This window comes from Aplosporella prunicola (assembly GCF_010093885.1).
Source record: "Aplosporella prunicola CBS 121167 unplaced genomic scaffold K452scaffold_16, whole genome shotgun sequence".
Taxonomy (NCBI): Eukaryota; Fungi; Ascomycota; class Dothideomycetes; order Botryosphaeriales; family Aplosporellaceae; genus Aplosporella; species Aplosporella prunicola.
Genome location: NW_022983544.1, coordinates 57,255 through 77,747, shown reverse-complemented (window position 1 = coordinate 77,747; position 20,493 = coordinate 57,255). Strand labels below are relative to the sequence as shown.

At 58.0% G+C, this 20,493-nt stretch overlaps 10 protein-coding genes across 10 annotated transcripts; 7 read left to right on the top strand and 3 right to left on the bottom strand.

Moving 5' to 3' along the window:
• Positions 1 to 194: 194 nt before the first annotated feature.
• K452DRAFT_47028 (uncharacterized protein) lies at positions 195 to 2,386 on the top strand. The gene is made up of 4 exons (XM_033546708.1): positions 195 to 295; positions 348 to 1,306; positions 1,358 to 2,180; positions 2,235 to 2,386. Exons 2-3 carry the CDS (start codon positions 360 to 362, stop codon positions 2,154 to 2,156), a joined length of 1,746 nt encoding a protein of 581 aa, XP_033396182.1. The 5' UTR covers positions 195 to 295; positions 348 to 359; the 3' UTR covers positions 2,157 to 2,180; positions 2,235 to 2,386.
• Positions 2,387 to 4,253: 1,867 nt separating this feature from the next.
• On the top strand, positions 4,254 to 5,549 carry K452DRAFT_288552 (uncharacterized protein). Its single transcript, XM_033540676.1, has 2 exons — positions 4,254 to 4,729; positions 4,906 to 5,549. The coding sequence occupies exons 1-2, from the start codon at positions 4,687 to 4,689 to the stop codon at positions 5,373 to 5,375; spliced, it is 513 nt and encodes a 170-aa protein (XP_033396181.1). The 5' UTR covers positions 4,254 to 4,686; the 3' UTR covers positions 5,376 to 5,549.
• A 39-nt stretch (positions 5,550 to 5,588) lies between these two features.
• Positions 5,589 to 7,104, bottom strand: K452DRAFT_288551 (uncharacterized protein). The gene has a single exon (XM_033540675.1). The coding sequence runs from the start codon at positions 6,951 to 6,953 to the stop codon at positions 5,670 to 5,672; it is 1,284 nt and encodes a 427-aa protein (XP_033396180.1). The 5' UTR covers positions 6,954 to 7,104; the 3' UTR covers positions 5,589 to 5,669.
• Positions 7,105 to 7,119: 15 nt separating this feature from the next.
• On the top strand, positions 7,120 to 9,517 carry K452DRAFT_252116 (uncharacterized protein). The gene is made up of 2 exons (XM_033538242.1): positions 7,120 to 7,909; positions 7,965 to 9,517. Exons 1-2 carry the CDS (start codon positions 7,295 to 7,297, stop codon positions 9,315 to 9,317), a joined length of 1,968 nt encoding a protein of 655 aa, XP_033396179.1. The 5' UTR covers positions 7,120 to 7,294; the 3' UTR covers positions 9,318 to 9,517.
• Positions 9,518 to 9,751: 234 nt separating this feature from the next.
• K452DRAFT_229824 (uncharacterized protein) lies at positions 9,752 to 10,694 on the top strand (the record flags this gene model as incomplete). Its single annotated transcript, XM_033537063.1, has 2 exons — positions 9,752 to 9,896; positions 9,955 to 10,694. The coding sequence occupies 2 exons, from the start codon at positions 9,752 to 9,754 to the stop codon at positions 10,692 to 10,694; spliced, it is 885 nt and encodes a 294-aa protein (XP_033396178.1).
• Positions 10,695 to 11,054: 360 nt separating this feature from the next.
• K452DRAFT_229802 (uncharacterized protein) lies at positions 11,055 to 12,602 on the bottom strand (the record flags this gene model as incomplete). The annotated part of the gene is made up of 3 exons (XM_033537062.1): positions 11,055 to 11,736; positions 11,823 to 11,976; positions 12,047 to 12,602. Coding segments are annotated over 3 exons (1,392 nt in total), but the record flags the coding sequence as incomplete, so codon positions are not given.
• A 1,212-nt stretch (positions 12,603 to 13,814) lies between these two features.
• Positions 13,815 to 15,350, top strand: K452DRAFT_288545 (uncharacterized protein). The gene is made up of 4 exons (XM_033540674.1): positions 13,815 to 14,102; positions 14,204 to 14,296; positions 14,403 to 14,627; positions 14,767 to 15,350. Exons 1-4 carry the CDS (start codon positions 13,905 to 13,907, stop codon positions 15,154 to 15,156), a joined length of 906 nt encoding a protein of 301 aa, XP_033396176.1. The 5' UTR covers positions 13,815 to 13,904; the 3' UTR covers positions 15,157 to 15,350.
• A 964-nt stretch (positions 15,351 to 16,314) lies between these two features.
• Positions 16,315 to 17,248, top strand: K452DRAFT_359538 (uncharacterized protein; the record flags this gene model as incomplete). Its single annotated transcript, XM_033546280.1, has 2 exons — positions 16,315 to 16,729; positions 16,802 to 17,248. The coding sequence occupies 2 exons, from the start codon at positions 16,315 to 16,317 to the stop codon at positions 17,044 to 17,046; spliced, it is 660 nt and encodes a 219-aa protein (XP_033396175.1). The 3' UTR covers positions 17,047 to 17,248.
• Positions 17,249 to 17,750: 502 nt separating this feature from the next.
• K452DRAFT_309614 (uncharacterized protein) lies at positions 17,751 to 18,449 on the bottom strand (the record flags this gene model as incomplete). Its single annotated transcript, XM_033543262.1, has 1 exon — positions 17,751 to 18,449. One exon carries the CDS (start codon positions 18,447 to 18,449, stop codon positions 17,751 to 17,753), a length of 699 nt encoding a protein of 232 aa, XP_033396174.1.
• A 773-nt stretch (positions 18,450 to 19,222) lies between these two features.
• On the top strand, positions 19,223 to 20,086 carry K452DRAFT_273014 (uncharacterized protein; the record flags this gene model as incomplete). The annotated part of the gene is made up of 1 exon (XM_033539124.1): positions 19,223 to 20,086. The coding sequence occupies one exon, from the start codon at positions 19,223 to 19,225 to the stop codon at positions 20,084 to 20,086; it is 864 nt and encodes a 287-aa protein (XP_033396173.1).
• Between the last annotated feature and the right edge of the window lie 407 nt (positions 20,087 to 20,493).

The window sequence follows — 20,493 nt, the reverse complement described above, 5'->3', positions numbered from 1 at the left end:
ACAGGCTTATGTTGCCGATACTACCTCCATCTAAACTCGCTGTTGCCGGAATGTACACTAACTTATGCCGTGCTAATTAAAGTGTCTTGCATGATGTGACTCTTCGCGTCAGCTTTTGGATCTGTATGGCCTCTGGACTGCAACTTTGCCCTAGGAAAACTCTCGACCTGTCTCATCCTGTGCGCAGGTCGCAAATAAGGATTGAACAATGTTGGCTTTCTGGTTTCGCAACGTTTGACAGCTCACCTAACCATGGATCCGCCCAACCGGACCCACTTGCTCACCGTTCTCACTGGTTTGTTTGACACCCGTTCCGCCTTATTTGTCCTTGCTGACTTATCGTGCAGACTGCACTAACCATGGCACTGTTTTCGCGTTTCGTTTCATTTTCTTTCATCGTATGCACTTTTTCTTTTCTTGCGCAGAAACTAACCCTTCCCGTCAGTGACTTTTCTGAGTATACCGCCCCAGTGGACGTTGCCCTGTGGACGCAGACCGTTTCTGGCGTCCCCTGCTCCGGAAGCGATCTCTTTTCTTTTGACCAATCTGAGGAGTTCTCGGAGATGGCCCGAAACTTCTTCTCTCTCCCCAAGGATGATGAGCAGTCCATCTCGTCCAGCATGGGCGACAGCGCGTACATGAGCCAGCCTGACACTGGCAAGCGCCACAAGAATGACAAAGCTGCTTTTCAAGTTCCTCAGGACACCAGGAGCCACATTATGGAGCCTTTTGTCTACTCCCCAACCCTTAGCACTGGCAGCCATGGAACTTTCCAAGGATCCCAGCCGGACCTTAGCCACGTCATGCTGCCTCCGGCAGTTAGCTCTGACATGTCAGAGTTTGCTAACTACAGCCACGCTCAGACCATGTCCCCAACTGATTTCAGCTTCCGTCAGCCCATGTTGAGCGGTCAGTCAAGCTGGGCTAACACTGAGATGCCCAGCTACAGCACGCCCTTCGCTGCCAGCTCTGTCGAGGCACCTTTCATGTCTCAGCGTCAGAGCAGCTATCCGAGCCGTGCGGTTCAGCCTTTCTTCGCCTCATACTCGTATGGCATCGACAGCATGATCAGCAACTCCTGCGCGGAAGAGAGCAGGATGCGCACCAAGAGGGTCGACTTTGAGCAGCCCACCGCCGCTCCCTCTGCAGTCCAGAGGCCCCTCATGCAGCGTCAGGCATCGACTGAGTCGAGGGCTCGCTCCGATGTCATGTCCCCTGCCTCTACCGTCATGACCGCACCCTTCTCCATGTTCCAGGGCGGCTCCGAGTACGAAGGCGAGGGCCAGAGCTACATGCAAATGACTGGGTATGTATCCATGACTGCCTTTTGAGCCACAAACGGCTAACGTGCCCGTAGCTCTGACAGCTTCCTTGACAACACTGCCAGCGACATCCTCAACAGCAGCACCATGACTGCCGAGGAGGACGATGAGGAGAACCGGTCGAGCGAGGAGGCCGAGGTCAAGCTGGCCCGCACCCACCCGCTCTACCAAGCCACTACCCGTGACGATGATGACATGTACCACTGCCCTTACGAGGGCCAGGCCAACTGCATGCACCGCCCCACCAAGCTCAAGTGCAACTACGACAAGTACGTTGACTCGCACCTGAAGCCTTTCCGCTGCAAGAACACCGCCTGCATCAACGTCGAGTTCTCCTCGACCGCCTGCCTGCTGCGCCACGAGCGTGAGGCCCACGGCATGCACGGTCACGGCTCCAAGCCTCACCTTTGCGCCTACCCTGACTGCGAGCGTGCCATCCCTGGCAACGGCTTCCCGCGTCGCTACAACCTGTACGACCACATGAAGCGCGTGCACGACTACACCAGCCCCGCTCAGGAACCTGGCTCGCCCAAGGGTGGTGCTCAGGCCAAGCGTCCTGCCAGCCGCAAGCGCAAGTCTGCAGGCTCTGCCGAGCAGACCAACGACAAGCGCCAGAAGACCACGGCTGCGCAGACCAAGCAGGCCAACCTCGCCCGTCAGAAGCAGGACCTCGAGAGGGAGCGTCTTCGCAACGACTGGGCTGAGCGCATGGCGATGCTGCAGCACCGTCTCAAGGGCTTGGACGAGCCCAAGGACATTGAGGGCCACCAGCAGATTATTGACGATGCTGCTGCCCTCCAGAAGATTGTCCTCCAGCTGACTGACATGGGCTGAATGAAGAATTCACTTGTGGAATCTGTAAGTTGCACTTGCCTTCACAGTCAATTATTGCTCTTGCTAACAGATGAACAGCAACTTCGAGAATAATCAACAAACAACACTTTCCTAGGACTCCGGGCAAACTCCAGGAATGCATGGCAAGTACCATGCGCTTTCTTTTAAACTACCAACTTCCATTCTTCCCGACGGACTCTGAGATGGAATGGACTATTTTCGCCATTGCTATCCGGCTTGGCTCCTTTCCCGGACATGGTTCCCAATGGATGAAACCAGGGGACAGCAACAACAGCAACCCATCCTATCCCATGGAGGTTGCTGTGTTGGGGTCTTCTGACTTGCCTCGCCCCGAGGCCTGGACTGGATTGGATTGAATCGGTTGCAGGTACATTGACTGGCGCTATGCCGGTAAGGAATGGTCGCGGCGGCACGCCTTTGTGTCGCTCGCCGACGGATGGGGAGAAGCAAGCATGTTTTCACGGTGCGCCTGGTGCGCAAGGGATGGAGCTAACGGTGTCGTTGGGGAGTGGGGATTGTGAGAGGCGGCGGAGTAGGGCAATTTGTTCCCTCTTCGTCTTGTCTCTCGTTCTTCTTCTTCCCTTTTGGGATCGCGAAGCTAGACTACCTAGGTAGAGGGGAAGAGGGGGACGCGTCCACTACTACTACCTGTCGTAGTTGATCGTCGTTGGTGCAGTGCTCTTTATTTAGTTTTTGTTTTTAGTTTGGTTTGGGTTAGGATACTGGCAATGAAATTGGCTGTTGGGACTATCATCATCTTTGAGGCACGCTATTGTGATTAGGTGTGTTGCCTCGTCATCATTATCATCGTCGTCGTCGTCGTCGTAACATTACTGAATCGCTAGCTGCGGTGATCAGTATGGTTGGTGGGTATTGTAGAAAGCGGTGGTCGTCGCGGCTGTTGCATTGTCGAGGGCAGCCCGCGCCCTGCCCTGATCTGACCTGCCCTGGCCGACCGAGCGTGTGTGCGATTCGCATGCGTGCATGCGTGCGTCGACGGTCTGGTCTGGTCTCCACATTCGCGTCGCTCACTACGCTACACGGGATCGTCGGGCACGGCACACTCGCACGTCGCGCGCACGTACAGTGCACACTGTACTGTATATCTAGATATTGTAGGTAGGTATTGTATATGTGCGAGACGTTGGAGGCCGGACGTCGTTGGGTTTCGGTGGCGGTGTCGGTGTCGGTGGTTGGTGTTGGAGTCGGAGGATTTGTTGGTTGGAGTCGGAGGATAAGATGGGGTCGGTGTCGGTGGTGGTGTTGGTATCGGGGTCGGAGAGTTTACTACATACATACATACATACATATCGGTGGGTGCATGTAAAAGTGTCCGTTCCGACCGTTGACTTGACCGTTGACCGTTGGCTGTCAGGAGAGCCAAACATCAAGTGTCAAGTGTCAAAACCCCCCGACTCTCCGACCCTAGGAAGTAGCTCCGACCCCCCGACGGGCCGGAGAAGAGGTGGGCGTGCTAACGCCGTTCGCAAACCGTTTAGGTCGCCCACAATGGAAGCCAGCCAGCCCGGAAGATGGAAGGGCGCGCTTCCGGGTGGGCTTGGGTCCGGTGCGTTTCATTGGTTTGTCGGTTTTTGTCGGGGTCGGGGTCGGGGTCGGGGCGTTCCGTGGTGGGTAATTTGAATACGGAACGGAGGACGGAGGACGTGTGCGTGTGTGCGGGTGCATAACTAGGTATAGGAGTAGATACAGGAGGGTAGGTGAGGGGGGGGGTATTAGTGAGCGTGCATGTGTGCGTATGTACGTGATAGTATTTGCGCCTGGTGGTGGGGTTAGGGAGGATAGAGGGAAGAGGGATCAGGTATGGTACTCTAGAGGCGTAGCGCATGTACTACCTACATAAGGAGGGAGACAATAGAGAGGCTATGTACAGTAGATGAGCGTTTTTGCGTCTAGAGTAAGACACCACTCTATTCCGCGCAATAAACATGTTCATGCCTCGCACAAACGAGTCAAGCCGAATCGAGACGACTCGACTCGCTCCCAAGACCCAGACCAGACCCCCCCCCCCCCCCCCCCCAAGCCAAATTAAACCATCCCAAGCTGCAAAATGGCACTACAGCCGAAACCAGCGCCAGTGCTGCTGGCATTAACGCGCGCCCGCGCTCGTACGCGCGTACCGCGGCAGTGGTCGTGGTCGTGGAGTCGCGCCCGCGAGGATAATAAGAAGAAGCGGCCCGCCGCCGCCGGCATCGCTCGCATCGCTCGCCCCCCGCCCTCCTCCGCTGACGTCTTGCTGCTGCGCCTGCGCCAGTGCGATCCAGGAAATCCTCCAACAAGAACAAGTCTCTGCCCGCCTGTGCCGCCATTTCTCCTCCACCAACACCGCCAACACTTTTGCCTCAACAACAACAACGACAACAACACCGCCACCATCACCTCCACGTCGAGGTCTTGTTGCTGGGTTTCTGGAAGCCAGATACGCCGGTTGAGCTTTCTTAATAAGGAAAAGACGAGCGAGACGAGCGCCGCGAACACCGATACCGCCGCCATGGCTTCTGCGACGAGCTTTTACGACTTTAAGCCGCTGGATAGTGAGTCCATCTGCTTGATTTTCTTGCGTTGCCTTGTCATGCACGTTTGCCGTCGCTGCAAGTGTCTCCAGCGTCCTCGCACACCGCCTTGGCTCGCATCGCACCACCACCACCATCACCACCCCACCGCACTCGCCATCCACGCACAACGCGCTAACCAGCACCACCACACACAGAGCGCGGCCAGCCCTTCCCGCTCGACTCGCTCAAAGGCAAAGTCGTGCTCGTCGTCAACACCGCCTCCAAATGCGGCTTCACGCCGCAATTCGCCGGACTCGAGTCCCTATACAAAGACACGCGCGCGGCGTACGGCGACGACTTCGTCATCCTCGGCTTCCCCTGCAACCAGTTCGGCAACCAGGACCCCGGCTCCAACGACACGATCCAGGAGTTCTGCCAGCTGAACTACGGCGTCAGCTTCCCCGTGCTCGGGAAAATCGATGTCAATGGCGAGGAGGCGGCGCCCGTGTTTGAGTGGCTCAAGAAGGAGATGCCTGGCTTGATGGGCCTGAAGCGCGTTAAGTGGAATTTTGAGAAGTTCCTTGTCGGCAGGGATGGCACTGTTAAGGGCCGTTGGGCGAGTACCACGAAGCCGGAGAGCCTGAAGGAGGTTGTCGAGAAGGAGCTGACGGGCGGGAAGGCGTAGAGGGAGAGTTGAGCGTGTGTGGTTATGGGTGGGGGCGATGGAATACCCTTTGCTGGTGGGGGACAGAATGCATATTACGTCGGTTTTCTTCCTTCTCCCTTCTTCCTTTCTTTGCTTTGTTGTTGATGGTGGATGGATTGGGTTTCACGCTCGGGATACTACCTTGCCTTCCTGGCACGGCTACGACGACGCAGATTGCATGCTTCAGTAACACTCTCGTCTATTCATTATTTTGATAACCAACTACTACTGTCTTTCGCTGGTCTTGTTTCGTCTCCGTGTTCAACCAATCAATCAATCAAACGGCAGTCTCCGCAGCCCCTCAGTGCCCATGCGCTTCTTCATCTCCTGCGCCGCGCCCACGCTACTCGGGACCTTGATGCCGCAGCAGTCGCCCCAGCTATTGACGCCCTCCTCCCCATGCCCATGACTATGGCCCGCATGGGCATCGGCGTCCCCATCCTCCCCATCACCGCCCTGCTCAGCCTCGTCTTCCGCGCTCATCCCCTCCACCGCCGGCACCAGCGACCCAAACAGAAAATGCTGCATCACGGGCAACTTGCCCAGCACCTCGCGCACAAACATCTTGCGCATCCCCGCCTCGATCTTGTCCCACGAGCGCGCGGCGCTGATGTCGTCGAGCATCGGGCTGTGCCACCGCAGGCCCTCGACGTTCTTGACGCTGTTCACAAACGCCACTTGCTCAAAGTACAGGTAGTCGGGCGCGGCCTCCTCGAGCACGGCTGCCGAATGGATCGACTTTGGCCGGATGTACCGGTGCCCCGCTAGCTGCGCTGCCCCGATCAGGAACGGCAGGAACTGGTAGTCGTCGAGGCCCCACACGCCGTGCGACCCCGCCGGCTCGAGGTAGTACGCCGTCTGCACCGCGCGCATGAGGCGCAGGTAGCGCGGGAAGACGCGGAGGGCCAGCTGCGCGAAGGCGGTGCCGTCCAGCAGGCCCAGCTGGTACTGGCACAGCAGCCACAGCACGAAGTTGAGCTCGTGCCCGGAGCCGTAATCGATGCGCGCGGCATTGCCAAACGACGCGCACAGATACGCGCCGGCCTCTGCGGCTTCTGCGTCTTTCACCCCCAGCATCTCGGCGTGCCACCCCGCGCTCGCGGCGCTGACGCCCCCCACAAACCCCCGGAAGGCCTTGTTCCCGAAGCGCGAGCCGCCGGCGTCCTCGGGCGGATTCGCGCGCAGCACCTCCTCCGCCGCGTCCAGCACGGCCAGCACGCCCGCGACGCCGCGAGCGGGTGTCTCGCGCGCCACGGCCCGCATGGGCGTCCCGCGTGCGGAGTCCGAGAGGTGGAACACGAATGCTAGCAGCAGGGTGTAAGTCGGGGAGGCCTGGAAGAGCGCGTGGTCGTGGGGGGTGAGGATGCGGCGGGAGGGGGTTTGGAAGGTCCAGTTTGTGAGGGAGGGCGGGGGCGGGAGCGCGGGTGTTGGCGGTGCTGGGATGGGCGATTCGGGCGGGGTGCGTGTGGTTTTGCGGGGGCTGCCGAGGCGGGGGAGCTTGTCTGAGAGGTTTGGGGGGTGCGCGTGGGGCGGGATGTTGGCGGTTGTGGAGGACATTGTTTTGTTGGTTATGGGTGTGTGTGGTTTGGTGGTGGTGGTTGTTGTAGTTGTTGGAGGGGTGAGCGCTTTGCCCTGGCGTCATGCCGGAGACGGGCCGTGTGGTCCTTACAACTGATTAACCTTACAACCCACAACCATGTATCTAGACAATCCTGTTGGTGTACAGCCTCTCACCATGCACCCCCATGCAGCCAAGTCGCTAGTAGGTGCATGCAGGCGCATTCAGCCGCCTCGTACTGTAGCCGAGAGACAGCCCTCCGCCATGCTGAGTTGAAGCTGGAGCTGATGCCCATGTCGATGCCGTTGTCCTGTCTGAGCTAACCGCCAGTATCCTCCTCATGGAAGACCAAGCTTACCACTACCAGTCTCTGCCCGGACCGCGCTACATCCGCCTGCTCGAGCTGCTCCCAGGGCCGCCGGAAGCCCGCATCTCGGTCGTGCTGCAGGACTGCCTACTGGATACCGCGCCGGCGTATGATGCCATTTCCTACGTCTGGGGCGACCCGACTGCCCGCGAGGAAATCAACTGCGGAGACGGCCGTGTGAGCATCACCCGCAGCCTGCACGACGCCCTGCGCCGCTTCCGCCGAGAGCAAGAGCCCCGCCTGCTGTGGGCAGATGCCATATGCATCAACCAAGGCGACCTGGCCGAGCGAGCCCAGCAGGTCCAGATCATGGACTGCGTGTACAAGAGCGCCAGGGTCTGCCTGATCTGGCTGGGCCCGTCGGACGAGGACACGGACGTTGCCATGCAGCTGATGCGTGATATTTCGGCCGAGGTTTGCAAGCGGAAAGGCATCGCGCCAGAAGACCTCGAGCGCGAGTTTGACGAAAATGGCCGAGATATGCTGCAAGCGAAACATATTGGCTTCAACAACCTGCCTCCGCCGAACTCACCGCTGTGGGTCAGTCTCGGCCGGCTATTCAAGCGAAAGTGGTTCTCTCGGATGTGGGTAAGTGTCCGCTGACCGGCACATGGACTGCGCCAGCGTTGACAAGCAAGGGAAGGTCCTCCAAGAGGCACATTTCGCCAGAGCCGTCAAAGTGTACTGCGGCGCCGCGCAGACGACTTGGGCCCCCGTCCACCATGCCGCCGACTGGTTCTTGACCAACTCATACGATCTCAATATCGAAACTTTCTGGTTCGTGCGGAAGAGAGACAGTGACGCCCAAAACCCCAACTACGGCACGGAGGAGCGCTACGGAAACGTCATAGGCATGCGCGGCTACCACCTGAACAACCCGCAGCGACTGTCTGTGTTGTCGCTGCTGAGTGAGGGCCACAATTTCGACGCCACCGACTCCCGCGACAAAATTTACGCCCTGATTCACTTTGACGCATTCCAACACGTGCTGCCCGGCCTGCGCGTCGACTACACGCAGCCCTTCCAGGCGCTGTACATGGACGTGGCGTTCAAGGCCATGCAGCGCACGAAGAGCGTGGCGCTGCTCAGCCACACGAGACGCGACCCCGACGACGACGGCGACGACTCCCTCCCCTCGTGGGTCCCCAGCTGGCACAAGAAAAAACGCAAGTCCCACGGCAGCGTCCTCTTCGGCAGCGACCACGACCCCCTCTTCCACGCCAACGGCTCCCGGCCCCTCACTAGCATCACGCGCCTCGGCCCGGACGGGCGCGGCATTCGGCTGCAAGGCCTCACGCTCGCGACCGTCGTCGACGTCTGCGACATTGTCTCCTGGCACATGGACACGCCGGACCGCCTACGCAAACCCATCTTCACGCCGCACGCGCCCTGGACCCCCTACGACGTGACGGCGGCCAACGCAGCATACCCCAGCAAAGAAGACGTCGTCATGGCCTACGCCCTCACCCTCACGAGCGGCGGCATCGAGAACCAGGCCGTCCTCGCCCTGCGCTGCCCCGCCTCCGGCATGGGTCCCCAGAGGGCCGAGTTCGTCGCCTGGCTGCAGCATCTGCGCGAAGAGCCGGACCCCACGTCCCCGCCGGGGATGTACTCGGACTCGCGGCCGCGGCTGGACGACGACGTCGAAGAGGCGGCGCGCATGGAGATGTGGGTCCGGTACCAGGGTATGGCAAGGGCGTATTGCGCTCACCGGTGCTTGTTCCGCACGGATGGGAGGGCGTGGCTGGGTCTGGGTGCTAAGGGCGTCAGGAGCGGGGATAGAGTCGTTTTGTTGAGGGGGGGTGCGGCGCCGGTGGTTTTGAGGGAGAGGGTGCGGGAGGGGGTCGGGGAGGGGGAGGAAGGGGTGAGGGAAGGTGGGTACGTGCTTGTGGGGGATGCGTATGTGCATGGGGTTATGGATGGAGAGGGGTGGGAGGGGTTTGCTGAGGGGGATGGAGAGGGCGAGAGGAGGGAGGAGTGCTTTGATGTGTTTTGATTTGTTTGCTTGCTTGTTTGTTTGTTTGTTTGACTGTGTATGAAAGTATGGGGATATATATGTATGCATATATAACGTATAAATACTTACTGCCTGGACAGAAGAGACGTAGATAATGTTATGGTGATATAGATTACCTCTCTCAGGGAGGGCCAGCCTCCCTCTGAAGTCCTTGCCATTTCTCTCGGCAGACGAGCTTGAATGTATCTTCGGAGGACATGGTCATAGAACGGTACCTGCAGCTATGTACGAGTCGCGTCTTGAGTCATTCGCGCGGCGCGGCGCGTCCACCACCAACCAACCGCATCACATCATCAATCGGAATTCCGAGCTGATTCTTACTGCGCCGCCATGCTCGCCCACTCTCCCACCTCTACTACTACACCCCTTCACCACCGCCCTCTCGCGAACCGCACTTTCGCCCTCCGCCCGCCATGACCGCGCCTTCAGACCCCAATGCCCTTTCGGGCGTCGGCATCGACGTCTCGGGCCTGAGCTACGCCTTCCCGGACGGCAGCAGCGGGCTGCACAATGTGGCGCTGTCGCTGCCGGCGGGGAGCAGGACGCTGCTGATCGGGGGTACGTAGGAGCGCCCTGCAACCTCACAGCGCGACCGACTAACGCGCACCGTTCCTAGCCAACGGCGCGGGCAAAACCACGCTCCTCCGCCTGCTCTCCGGCAAGCGCATGGCCCCGCGCAACACGGTCTCGATTGGCGGCGTCGACCCCTTCCTCACCTCCCTCGAAGGCGTCACCTACCTCGGCCTCGAATGGGTGCTGAACCCCATCGTGCGCACCGACATGGACGTGCCGACGCTGCTGGCCTCGGTCGGCGGCGACGCCTACCCCGCGCGCCGCGACGCCCTCATCCGCATCCTCGACATCGACCTGCGCTGGCGCCTGCACGCCGTCAGCGACGGCGAGCGCCGCCGCGTCCAGCTCGCCATGGGGCTGCTGCGGCCCTGGCGCGTGCTGCTGCTCGACGAAATCACCGTGGACCTGGACCTGCTGAGCCGGGCGAACTTCCTGGCGTTCCTGAAGCGCGAGACCGAGGAGCGCGGCGCCACGGTCGTGTACGCGACGCATATCCTCGATAACCTCGCCGAGTGGCCCTCGCACCTCGTGCATATGAGCCTCGGCCGCGTCAAGAAGTGGGGGCCCGTCGCTGACTTCACGCGTGATGCGGCGGCCGTCGCGCCCAGGACGGGGAATAGCGCTCTCGGCGAGCTGGTGCTGCGCTGGCTGCAGGAGGACTTGGATGAGCGGGGCCCGCGCAACGCAGAGCATGCGGTTGCGCCGCCGGCCGAGGTCAAGACGTACGAGTCGCTAGAGGGAAAGGGCGGGTATGGGCTGGAGAAGACGCCAGAGGGGAAGTAAGCGCGTGGTAGGTGCTGCGTGTTGTGTTGCGACTACGCTCTCTTTTTTCTTTTCTGGGTTAGAGTAGACTACTGCCTCTTCAACATGAGGCGCGGCTGATGATAGAGGCCTGGCTCCTTCGGGTATGTAATTCACCATTTCTTGCGCGCGGCTGCGTAGGTAGGTATGTAAGTAGCAAGACGCCAACGACAGACAAGGATTCAAAAACCCAAACACTGCCTTCTGCAGACGGAAAACAGCTTTGAAGCTTTGATTGTGTATATGTAACACCATATTTTGCAGTTCTACTCACATACAATATTTACTCGAGAAGTAGGTAGGCAAGTACTACCCGGAAACAACGTCTACCGCATGCTTACCTCATGACGCCCGCCCAGCTCCAGCCGCTTCGGCAAACTGCCGCTCCATCACTGGCCCGTCGTACTGCTTCCGCCCCCACAGCGCATAGTACACCAGCCCGAACGCGATCACGCCCACATACATGACCACGGCCCAGTTCATGTCCTCGGTGGTGTGCGGCACCGCCGTCGGGAAAAACGACAGCACGTAGATGAGCACGCAGTACGCGAGCGCGACGACGTTGACCACGACACCGACGCGCCGCCCCATGCGCCAGGGCGCGGCAGGCAGCGTCCCACCAGCAATCGTGCCGGGCCCGTCCGCGCACAGTCGCGCGCGCAACAGCAGCGAGATAGAGATAATATACGACGTGAAGAGGCTCGCGACAATAAGGCTGACAAACGCATTAAACGCCGTCGAGGACCCGACATTGACCAGCCCCAACACGAGCGTCACCGTGGCCGTCAGCGCGATCGCCGGCAGCGGCAGCGCGAGCCGCGGCTCGACGTAGCGCAGGCTGCGCGAGAAGGGCATCCCCCGGTCCCGCGCGAATGCCCAGAGCTGCCGGCTCGCGGACGCGACGTACCCGAAGGTCGCGAAGAAGATCATGGCCAGGATGATGCTGCCCATGGCGGTGGCGCCGGCGCGGGACTGCACGCCCGCATGGAGGAGCTCGAGGAAGGGCCAGCCGGTGGGGGAGGCGCTGCGGGGGTGCGGGCGTGCGTTAGTTGGGCTAGGTATGTAGGTGCTTGGCTTGGGGTGGGGTGGGGTGCTGCGGAGGGGACTTACAGTACGCTGGCCCAGTCGCCCACGCTGAATAGGATCGTCAGAAGCATCCCGAAGCCGAGGGCGCCGTTCAGGAAGATGGTGAAGAACATGCTGCGAGGGACGTTGAGGGAGGCGTTTTTCACCTCTTCGGCCATGTGGCAGGACCCGTCGAAGCCTGGGGTACATATGTGTCAGTGTCCAAAAAGCAGACGGCCTTGTGGGGGGGGGAGATCATGAATACGCACCGAGGAAGACGGCGGCGCCGGTCAGCAGCCCAACGAGCCAGTTCAGGCCGTCCGGGTAGCCGGAGCTCAGACCCTCGGGGTAAGCGGCCGTCTTGATGAAGTCGGTGAAGACGAAAGAGGCGGAGCTGATCGGAGCAAGATGGACGAGGGGGATAAGGATAGCGAAGAAGCCCAGCACATGCAAGATAAGGATGACGCCCTCAGCAGCGGGCAGGAACCGGACGCCCACAGTGTTGATGCACAGGCTGAACAGCAGCACGGCGTACATGATGAGGGTGGCGTGCCAGCGCTTGTACGGATACCCGGGGTCGTTCAGCACCAGCAGGCCCTGGATCATCGAGCCGGTGAGGTAGCACGCGCTCGCGCAGTTGGCCTGCCACCCCAGCACCGACACCCACCCCGTGAACCAGCTGAGGAACTTGGCCCACCGCGGCGGCGACATCAATGCCACCCAGTGGTACTGCCCGCCCGAGGTGGGGTACATGGACGCCATCTCGCTGATCGAGGCGCACATGGCCAGCGAGCCGAAGAAGCAGAAGATGTAGCCGTAGATGAGCGCGACGGGGCCGCCGTTGATGAACGTGTTGCTGAAGAGTCTGGTTGGGGGAGGGGGGAGCCAATGTCAGCTTCTTCTTCTATCCAAGGAGAATGAATGCCGGGGAGCAGGCGTACGGGAACAGCGCTTCCCATGTCGCCAGCAGCGTCGTGGTAAAGGCGAATAGCGGCAGCAGCCCAAACCGCCTCTGAGACACACACCACCCGGATCAGCAATCACAACCACCACCACCACATAAAGCAGTTAACTCACCTTTGTCCGCTGCGCCTTGCCCATCCGAATCATGTCCTGCTCATCCTGGCTGAGATTGTCGAGCTCCAGCGCGCTGTGCACAAACCCATTGGCCTTGCCGTCCCGACTCGAAAGCGTCATTGTGCCTGCTAGCGGAGAGAGAGGAAGCAAGCAACAGTAGTAATATTCACTCCTCACAACGCATAAAAGCAGACAGGCAAAGAAGAAAGAAAGAAAGAAAGAAAGAAAGAAAGAAAACCCCCGACGACTCCTCCAGCGACGACGCCTTCGCCGCGCCCGCGCATAGCAGAGTCGCATGCTTCAAGCACCTTGGTCGTGACCGTTGCATAGGTCCATGGAGCTCGCACCGCGGCGGCCGTCGATCCGCTACTGTAAGCTTCTCCACGCCACCCGCCTACCTACGCCACTCCCGCCTATGTACCCGCGCCGGGCAAGCCAGCCGGCTGTCGCGTTTCACGCTTATTATTGCGCGCCTTCTCGATCCGATCGCGCAGGACCGTCGCTGTGGCGCGGGCGCGGTCGACATGCAACAAAACGCCGTCGCCTAGCTAGCTAGCTTCTCTTCACCGCACCCAACACCCAACACCCTTTTTTTTCTCTCTTTCTCGCGCCAGGCGCCCGTCGGGGGCTCCGCTGAAGTTCTTCCTTCGCCTTCCTAGCCCGGCAGGTGTGCCGTGCCGCAGCGGCGGGGATCTGCCCCACTGCCCGCCCGTGCCGCAGCGGCGAACCAGCCGGGGCAAGCGAGGACAACGACCAATTTCCCGCCGGGACGGTTCAGGCGGGCGTGTGCTGCGTGCCTGCTTTGGGGAGGTGTGTTGTTGAGGCAAGATGAGGATGCGTATGCTACCTATCTATGCTATGGGCTGGGGGCTGGGCTAAGTGCTGTGGTGTGGTCTTTTTGCACGCAATATGTACGCCGGGAGCTGCTGCAGCCACCTATTGCACATACTTCTTTGCGGTGACGACGCATTCCGCGTCGCGAGCGAGCGAGCGAGCAAAGCCTGCCGACTCCCGCGCCCGCAGTAACAGCACCACCACTAGCGTCTCGGTATGCCGCTGCCTCCCGCCGCCGCCGCCGCCGCCGGCAGACACGGCGTCGTGTCGCCCGACGACCGCGGGCCCGTCGTCCAGATCGTCGCGTGGATTTTCATGGTCGCCATGGTGTTGTTTACGGCGACGAGGCTGGCTGTAAGGTATATCTCGGCGCATACGCCGGGGCTGGACGACTGGATTGTTTTGGCTGCCATGGTGAGCACGCTGCACGGCATTTCTCTCTTGACAGACGGCTTCAATGCCTTCAATGCCTTCGCTGAAGAACGCTGACTGACACATACGATTGCTACACGCAGTTCCTGGGCGTCGGCGTCGTCATCGCCCTCTCCCTCGCCGTGAACGACGGCCTGGGGAAGCGCATGCCGGGGCGGCTCGCGGCCGTGGAGAAGGTTCGTATCGTATCGCACATCGCACACACACACACAGACACTCGTATCCACACGAAGATCCTCAGAGGCCACATACAGACCATGCCAGCCAGCTAACGCTCCGCAGCACGTGTACTCGGCAACGATCCTGTACCTTCTCACGCTCTGCCTTGCAAAACTCTCGGTGATAGTGTTCCTGGCGCGCCTCGCGGCCGCGAAAACCCACCTAGCCGCGACGTGGGCGCTGGGCGCGCTGACGCTGGCGTGGGCGCTCGCGAGCGTGCTGGGCTTCGCCTTCCGCTGCGCTATGCCGGCGCCGTGGACGTTTGACGAGAGCTGCTGCTTCGACTCGGTAAGTCGTGTGTGCATACATAATCCGTACCCATCTACCTGATCCCAGCCACGCGGCACAGGGAAAAAGCAAAAACGAAAAAAAGAAAAAAAGAAAGAAAGCAATACTGATTTATGCCTGCTTTTTTCTCCCCGCGCAGATCGCCTTCTGGAAAGCCTCTGCCGCAGTCGACATGCTGACCGACGCGGCCATGGTGCTCCTCCCCATCTGCATCCTCTGGCGCATCCGCGTCGCCTTCCGCAAGAAATGCCTCGTCGTGTCGCTCTTCGCGCTGCGCTTCCTGTCCGTGTGTCCCCTCACCCCCCCCATAAGAAACAAAACAAAACAAATCCCTAACACCGCACCACGCGCTACAGCGCTATCGCCGCCGCCGCTCTCCGCTTGCACTACCTTCTGCACCCGCCGCATACTGCCGGCACGAAGACCAACAACAACGCACCACCACAACCTTCCCCTCCTTCTCCAGCGCCTCACCCACACCCAAACCCAAACCCAACCCCCACCTTCGACCTCGTCCCCACCCTCCTAGCCACACTCGCGCACGCCACTGCCGCCGTCATCGCCTCCTGCCTCCCGGCCCTGAAGCCTTTTGTCGATAACGCCGCGTCTGGGATGCTGGATTTTTCGCTTAGGGCCCGTGGGAGGGGCACTACGTATGGGCGGGCGGGAGTGGGTAGAGAGTGGGCGGGTAGGGAAGGGGTGGTTGGGGTGAGAGGTGTGGGGAGGGAAGTTGTGGGGGTGGGGGGGAGGAAAGGGAAGGGCAGGGGGAAGGAGAGGCTAGGTGAGGGGAGGGGCGATAGCGGTATTGGCGTTGATGTCGATGGTGATGTCGATACGTCTACGTCTACCGGTGCTGGGGCTGGGGCGAGGGAAGAGGAGGACGGCGTCGTGGTGGTTGAGGTCGAGGGGGAGGCCGAGGAAGAAGAGGAAGAAGAGGAAATAGCGACGACGACGGTGGGGTCGGTGGGCTCCGAGGGGGGGATTTTGAATTTCGGTGGAGGTGGACGCGCGCTGTGATTTGTTTTGGTTTGTTACGATATGATACCTTTGCTATGTTGTATGTTGGTTGGGTTGGGTTTAGTCGCTTTTTTCGTTTGTTCGCTACGTACTTACTTACTTAGGTAATCTTCTCCTCCTTTGGTTGCGCAAGGTAACGAGTAATCATGACGATGATGGATGATGGATGATGGATAGATTGTGGGTGGGTCGTGGGTGGGTAGGTGGGTTAGACTGTACTCAGTAACTGTGTAATCCTACACAATAAGAGACATCAACAGCGAGCAGCGCGCAAGGCTCCTCTACAATACCCCGACATAACAGACATTAACATGGAACCTCTAACTATGCCGACAGTATACGGTACACGGCACGGGCACACAGCCCGAACGGGGCATGGTTGCCGACTGCCGAGCGTCGCGTGGGCATGTTGCTGTTTTGAGCTGGTGTGTGGCACAGCGGCGACGGAGGTGTTGCGGCTCGGGGGTTGGGCGTGGTTGATTTTCCGAGAAGGAAGGGCTGGGGTGTATCGTCTCTTTCTCTCTCTCTTTCAGATTTCTGTTTTCCATTCTCATGTTTTCTCTGCCCGTTCCTTCAAACCTGCTAACGCGCGCCACACCAGCGCAACCCGGCTATCGCTCCACCCAAACCAAACCAATTAAAGACAAAAAAAAGAAAAACAAAAACAAAAATGCCCCTCCGCGTCCTCCCCGTCACAGACCCCCATGCAGATATGCCCCGCCTCCTGGTCATCCAATTCGCGGCTTTTGCGGCGCAGCCCTCGCACGCGTGGCTGTACCCCGACAACTCGCTTGCGGTGGCTGTGGCGCGCGCGCTGCACGAGTTGCAAGAGGAGCCGGCGCTGAGGGTCGTCAAGTGCGTTGAGCTTGCTGGGGACGAAGTCGACAGCCAAGCGGGCGGGGCTGGTGAGCGCATTGTCGGGTTCGCGAAATGGACTTTCTACGAAAGAGAGCGCGGGGAAGAAGAGTGGAAGCGGAGAGAAGACGTGCCGTTTGCGGACGAAGACGCCAGGCGCCGCGCCCTGCTCGTCGTGGAGCCACTGTGCGCCTTGCGCGAAAGGCTGTGGGCGGGCCGGCCGCACTGCCGTAAGCTCACACACTACTACGTACCCATCTCTCTCTCTCTCCTGCCCTGCTAATCACGCACGTACGGTCCAGTGTGCGCCATCCTGGCCGTGGACCCGGCGTACCAGCGCCGCGGCGCCGGGACACTGCTCTTAAGGTGGGGGCTGGAAGAGGCGAGGAAGAGGGGCTTACCCGCGTATTTGGAGGCTACGGAAGAGGGTAAGGAGCTGTATCTTAAGGAGGGCTTTAGGGATGTGGGTGATGCGTTGGTTGTGAGGAAGGAGGACTGGGAGGGGGATCGCGATATGGTGTTTCCTGGGCTGGTGTGGGAGGCGTAGCTGGGTTAGTGTGTGTGGGTGAGGAGGCGCTTGTGGGTGCGAGGGTGTGAGTGTTTGGGAGAGGGTGTAAGAAGATGTGCTGGTGCTTGTGTGTTGTTAAGAGTGTTCTGTTTTATGGGGTTTGCTTGGGAATAATCAGTGAAGCTAGGGTTATAACTGAGGGCAGATTAATTTAACTCGGATAAATATGAGAATAGATAGGATGAAAGAGCTACATGCTGTTGAGATAAATGTAGCTAGTCTAACTAACCAGCTGCCGTCTGTATGCTGCTAACATACGCTTAATAGTCCTGTATTGAACTGCGTTGGTGTTGAGACCCCTCCGACCAGACCTCCCGGTATGCAGCTAAAGCAGCCTCAGTCATCCCGCACAGAAAAGAACGATCGCCGTATTGAAAAAAGGGGTCTAGGCTAGAAGCTATGCGGTGAGCTATGTTGTACCGCTGCGAAGCAAAATCTTTCCATTCGCCTCCGTCTAGGCGTTTCTCAGCTCGGCCAGCTAATTCAAAATACAACGCAATGTCAATATGGCGGCAGCTATCAGCATCGACATTGGAGAACAACTCAGTGAGTATATGCTCCATGCCGTCTTTAGACCAAAGCCAGTAAAGAACCCCCGGACTGAAACACAGTGGCGGCTGCTTCGCAAACTCGAGTATCAATCCCGCCGTGGCAGCGGCCACAGCAGTGGCAAAAGGTGTTCCTCATTTCTGTTGTAGTTCATCGAGAGGCTTGGGCGCTGCGCGAAAGTTTGCAATGGATGTGATGTTCCTCCCAACCGCGGTGTAGCACTGCCGGTTGAGCCCTCTTTTTGGACTCGTCAACTGAGGCTCGCCCCTAATGTCGGCTGCATCGATCGCAATGACTGCATCATCGCGCGCCGGGTATTTGATGCCTCTGCCGTCGTCCAAGGTGGCCCCAAAAAGCAGTATACTGGATTTCGAGGCTTGTTTGAAGACTTCCCGAAGCTGGAAGCTTGCCCGATCCCAGCCAACGGAAATGCTTATGATGTCGACTTTGTGCTCGTGGACGGCATGTTCCAACGCTTTCTTGACTATTTTGACCTCGGGTTCTTCTTTGCTCATGCAGATCCTGTATGGGTAGATTTCTGCATATGGGCACACTTTCCATAGGAGGTAAGCGCAGTCTGTGCCATGACCGTCAATGTCTTCGTTTGGCTTCAACCCTTCCCCGAGTACCACTCCTCTTTTTACTCGCTGATTCATGGCCATGATATTGTCTTTAAGATCTTCTGACTCCATATGAAGTTTTATTGGGCGTGCTACTCCGGTGTCTAGAAGCGCGATCTTGATATCATCCCCGTTTTTGTCGGAATAATGCTTGTCAATCACCGAATGTACGTGTGCCTCTAAGCGCTGCAACCAACTGTCGGTTTCACTCATATTCCTAGGTATCATTTAGTGCTATGTGAATAGTGCATGCATTGTGAGTACGTACAATCGACTCGTAACCCAACGCTATAAAGAAATACGTCTCTTTCCTTCTTGGAGTCTCAATAATGGCTCTTCCTAGCCAGACGCTTGGTAGAAGATGCTTGTAGGGACAGTACCGTTTCAGAAAGGTTTACAAGAACGAGGAGAGCTTAAACCGTCCACTGATTTTGTGGAGTAGGGGAGTGCGATGTCCCTAATTTAAAAAAGAAGCTTGGTTTTGGAAAGAGATTCGAGCTTTGCATCATGAACGAATGAACTTGAGGGTGTATAGATGATGCGCAAGTTATACCTATGAGGCTAAGTTTTTCCTCGTCTGACAATGTGGCTTTGGAATGAAGCCCCACCCAGTGCGGCACAGCCGAATGAGATGCACTAAGGCATTGCATGTGACCATTCCGACATCGGTCCTACCGATAAAAATTATATACAAACCCTGTAGAAGTACGAATTAATACCGAAAGCGCTGTAGCAACAGCATATTCCATTGACTTTTCGCGCCCGTGCCGCGTCAGGCAGCAGTGACATGGCTCAGATACACCTACACCGACTCAGCCTCATCCATGAAGATCAACTAAGTGCCAGGGACAGGGGCCTGTAGCCTATCAGCTTAAATATACGCCACAATCAAGAAATGGGGCATTTTTGGAGTAACAAATAATAAAAGGTATGGCGCCCTCCCTCGGTCGTCACTCTCAAGCAAACCCATTCTTCAAGTTCAAATCATGGCTGCACCAAAGCCCTGCTGGTTTCTCGCCCCCAGAGCATACCCCCCAAACGGTCCCATCAAGCTTGGCAACATCATAACGGACCCCCAATTCTTGGACGAACCCCTCTCCAGCACCTTAGAGCCACTGCCCTCTTCTGAAGAAGTCATAACCTACGAAGAGCAGGACTTCAAGTTCCGAAACATCATATCTCACAGTCGACGGGTTGGTATATTGACAAGTTTTTTGCAATCAATCCTGGGCCTGGGAGTCGACGCGTACGGCAATTGGGAAAAATCACATGGCCGTGAATTCGACGTACGGAACATGACTACGCGCTGGTTTACGCCAACCCTTGGGTTCGTCCAATCTCGGGTCGCGGAAGATGCTGTCAAGGGCTTTATTACGAGGCATCGTTTCCGCAACAAGGTATACATGGTCACGGGCACCATGATCGCGTCCGGAGCCTCGACTTCTACGAGCATTGGACGAGAGCGTGGTGGAGGGGTGAGCTTGAGTGTGGACGCAACACCATTTGGCGCGCCAGTTAGCACCGGACCAAATTTTCATCTCGGACAGAAAACGGAAACAGGCTTGAGCTCACTGGCCTCGGATGATTTTGTATTTGCATATCGGCTGAGAGAAATCAAAGTAAAGAGAGGCGGAGAAGTGGTGCACAAGTCGTACAACAAAGGAGGTCTCTTTGGCACAGATAAGCGATCCGAAGAAAAAGAACAACTGGCGAAGGAAGATGCAAAGATTCAAGTTGTAGTAGAAGGGGTGAAAGAGGAAGACGTTTTTGGAGATGCCTTTGGAATGGAAGACGAGGACGGTATAGATGAAGCTAGTGGAGAAGAGTGTTACTACGTACTTCCTGAGTAGCAGATAGGAAGCTCTGTGCCCAAATGTATTTTATTTCATGACCTTAGCTTGGGCTATTAATAAGAGGGAGAAGGTATCAAGTCGCTACAGAACAAACATTAAAGATACTACAGTTGAGTATACGTGTTCCTGTAAACAGGTTAATTCGCTCTTTACAATCAACTTCTTGTATAAATCGATCATGGTTTTAAATCGTACGCTTATCAATGTGGCTCACAAAGGCAAGTTAAACATTAAAATATCTACCCTCAAGGGTGGTGGCTGTTAGACCGGGAAAATCGGACTAGATAGTATGTATATTCCTTGAACTTGCATCACTAACTGTAGCTCCAAATAAAACAAAACTTACAAGGTGCAATCCACCGCCGTATTTTGCATAGCAGCAAAGTCCGGCCTCCCAAAAGAAA

Excerpts from the sequence above, each read along its gene's own strand:
- K452DRAFT_47028 (XM_033546708.1), top strand. The coding sequence starts at position 360 with ATGGCACTGTTTTCGCGTTTCGTTTCATTTTCTTTCATCGTATGCACT. Across the intron at positions 1,307-1,357 it reads AGCTACATGCAAATGACTGG|CTCTGACAGCTTCCTTGACA; the intron begins GTATGTATCCAT and ends ACGTGCCCGTAG.
- K452DRAFT_288552 (XM_033540676.1), top strand. The coding sequence starts at position 4,687 with ATGGCTTCTGCGACGAGCTTTTACGACTTTAAGCCGCTGGATA. Across the intron at positions 4,730-4,905 it reads CGACTTTAAGCCGCTGGATA|AGCGCGGCCAGCCCTTCCCG; the intron begins GTGAGTCCATCT and ends CACCACACACAG.
- K452DRAFT_288551 (XM_033540675.1), bottom strand. The coding sequence starts at position 6,953 with ATGTCCTCCACAACCGCCAACATCCCGCCCCACGCGCACCCCCCAAAC.
- K452DRAFT_252116 (XM_033538242.1), top strand. The coding sequence starts at position 7,295 with ATGGAAGACCAAGCTTACCACTACCAGTCTCTGCCCGGACCGCGCTAC. Across the intron at positions 7,910-7,964 it reads AGTGGTTCTCTCGGATGTGG|GTCCTCCAAGAGGCACATTT; the intron begins GTAAGTGTCCGC and ends AAGCAAGGGAAG.
- K452DRAFT_288545 (XM_033540674.1), top strand. The coding sequence starts at position 13,905 with ATGCCGCTGCCTCCCGCCGCCGCCGCCGCCGCCGGCAGACACGGCGTC. Across the intron at positions 14,297-14,402 it reads GGCTCGCGGCCGTGGAGAAG|CACGTGTACTCGGCAACGAT; the intron begins GTTCGTATCGTA and ends AACGCTCCGCAG. Across the intron at positions 14,628-14,766 it reads AGAGCTGCTGCTTCGACTCG|ATCGCCTTCTGGAAAGCCTC; the intron begins GTAAGTCGTGTG and ends CTCCCCGCGCAG.